At 45.3% G+C, this 2565-nt stretch overlaps 1 protein-coding gene across 1 annotated transcript; it reads right to left on the bottom strand.

Annotated features, from left to right (window-relative positions):
* Positions 1-679: 679 nt before the first annotated feature.
* On the bottom strand, positions 680-1633 carry LOC100772515 (olfactory receptor 13A1). The gene has a single exon (XM_027409210.2). It carries the CDS (start codon positions 1610-1612, stop codon positions 680-682), a length of 933 nt encoding a protein of 310 aa, XP_027265011.1. The 5' UTR covers positions 1613-1633.
* Between the last annotated feature and the right edge of the window lie 932 nt (positions 1634-2565).

Below are 2565 nucleotides of genomic sequence, written 5' to 3' on the forward strand. Positions count from 1 at the left end.
TCATAGTGTGGAGAAAGAATTCCATTTCACCCTTCGCATTTAAGACATTCTTCTAGTTTCCCCAAAACACATTGTTGGAAATTAATCTTTCCCTGGAGTTCAATTGTCATCATTGTCATAAGTAAACTGGACTCACGTATGTGAGGTCATTTTTGAAACTTAAACTTTATCTCTGCTCCATAGATTTCTGCATTCTCCACATCAACTTTGACTTCCACAGCTCAGGAGGAAGCTGTGAAATGGAGAACCCAAGCCACTCAGCTTTGGTCTTCCCTAGACACTGTGGCCTTGCTTGTCCCTCAAGTTTCCTTATGAAGTTTAGATTCTAAGCCATAGTTCTGAAACAAAGCCCTGTGATGTTTAGAGGGTGGCACAGGATGAAAGGGTTTTATTTTGTGACTGTCACATTTGTCACCCACTGAAAACTTCCAGTCTAGGCACAGGGGATCTCCATTTAGATAAACTTTAATTACTTTTGAAATGGATTGTGTTTATCAGGAAATAAAGCTTGAGTGTTTTGTTTACATCACCTCTAAGAATCTTGTTTTTGGGGTTACAGTAAATGGAATTGTCCAGTCCTTGCACTAGAGAATGGTTTTCTAAAGCAGCAACAGGTCCACCTCATCTGCAGGAAGCTGTTCCCAGGAAAGCATGTGTAGGAACAACCTGCACCTCTCACCTAATGAGAGAAAGAGGACAAGAGTCTCCCCAGGGCGAGCTTGACATCCTTGTTCCTCAGGGTGTAGATGAGGGGGTTCAGGGTTGGGCTTAGGACTGAGTACAGCACCGAAGTCACTTTGCTCCTTTCTGGGCTGTAGCTGGAAGCAGGACTGATATAGGCACAGAACACAGATGAGTAGTACACACAGACCACGATGAGGTGGGATGAGCAGGTGGAAAAGGCCTTCTTCTTGCCCTCAGCAGAACGCATGCGCAGGACACTGGCAATGATGCAGCCATAGGAGAGTAGGGTGAGGAAGAAGTTGATGCCTCCATAGAAGGCATCTGCCATAAGAGTCATAATACTGTTCACATATGTGGGGCTGCAGGAGAGCAGGAGGAGTGGGGGGATCTCACAGAAAAAGTGGGTGATGACCTTGGGGCCACAGAATGACAGCCGTGTCATCAGACCAGTGTGGACAGATGCATTCAGAGCACAGATGGACCACACACCCAAAGCCAGGGCCCCACACAGGTGTGGGCTCATCCTAGAGGTGTAGTGCAGAGGATGGCAGATGGCCACATAGCGGTCATAGGCCATGACCGTGAGCAGCAGCAGCTCAGAAGACAAGGACCACAGAAGGAAGAAGAGCTGTGCCATGCACCCCTTGAAGGAGATGGTGTTTTCCTCAGACACCAGGCCCAGCAGCGCCTTGGGCAGCACAGAGGAGGTGCAGACAATATCCATGGTGGCCAGGTTGCACAGGAAAAAGTACATGGGACTGTGCAGCCCAGTGCTGGAGGTGACCAAAGCAATGATCACAGTGTTGCCTATTAGAGCCACTGTGTAGAGGGTCAGGAAACAGCCTATCAGGAGAAATTGTAGAGTAGGGTGCTCTGAGAATCCCTCCAGCACAAACTCTGTCACCATTGTTTGGTTGGGACTTAACATTTTAATGGAATGTATTTGTTTCACAACTGTGTCTGTTGGCTTCTTAGAAAATATCTGTTTAGCACTTCAAAGTCTTGTTTCCAAACTTGAGCATCTCAAACTTCTCTTCTGTCTGAAAGGGAAGCAGTGGATGTATTTCCTTCATGGAAGCCTCTTGCCCCTTGTTGTCTGTAGCACACTATTGGGAAACCACATATATATTATTTACATTTGATTTTCCACATAGAATCTGTAGATTTGGATCAAGAGGACATCTGTTCCTCCCTCATTTTGAGCATGGGGTTGAGTGGAGCATCCCTCACTCAGCACCTGTTTATGCTCTACTTATCTGTCACCTGTAAGCTCTGCCCTCTGCTGACAGTGCTGGAGACACAGCTGTACCTCCCATTCCAAGCAGGTATTCTCCACACAATGACAATTTCTGATTGACACATACTGAGGTGACTCTTGTACCTTTCTTCACACCTGGCCTCTTAGGTTCTCAGGCATTTTTTTGTTAAAATATATGGAGTTGTTGCTCTAGGACCCATCTCAACCTGATAATGATACCCTCCATGGCCAAGTAGCCATGTATTTTCTGAATTTAATGTACTGTGATGTATGACTTCTGATTTGGTTAAAATTGTCCTGAGTCTAGCCTCCTTTAAATGTGTCTCCTGAGAGAGCATTTCCCCAAACCCGGGAACACATAGTACTTCTGTGACATTGTTATCGAAATGAATCACAGTAACATCCAAGTAATACCCACAGATGAAGTCATTGCCACTGTCTATAGTTGCTTCTGTGTGGTTTCAATAGCCTTATACAGAAGTTCATCCTCAGCTACCCAGTGTTTCAAGATGTTTATTCTATGGTACTCTACCTTTCTGACTCATGGTCTTACCTTTAGTCTATGCCTTTGATAGATGCTAGTATATTCATGTTCCATGAGCCAAGAATGGTGTTCTGTGTTC

The sequence above is a fragment of the Cricetulus griseus genome, chromosome 3 (assembly GCF_003668045.3).
Source record: "Cricetulus griseus strain 17A/GY chromosome 3, alternate assembly CriGri-PICRH-1.0, whole genome shotgun sequence".
Taxonomy (NCBI): Eukaryota; Metazoa; Chordata; class Mammalia; order Rodentia; family Cricetidae; genus Cricetulus; species Cricetulus griseus.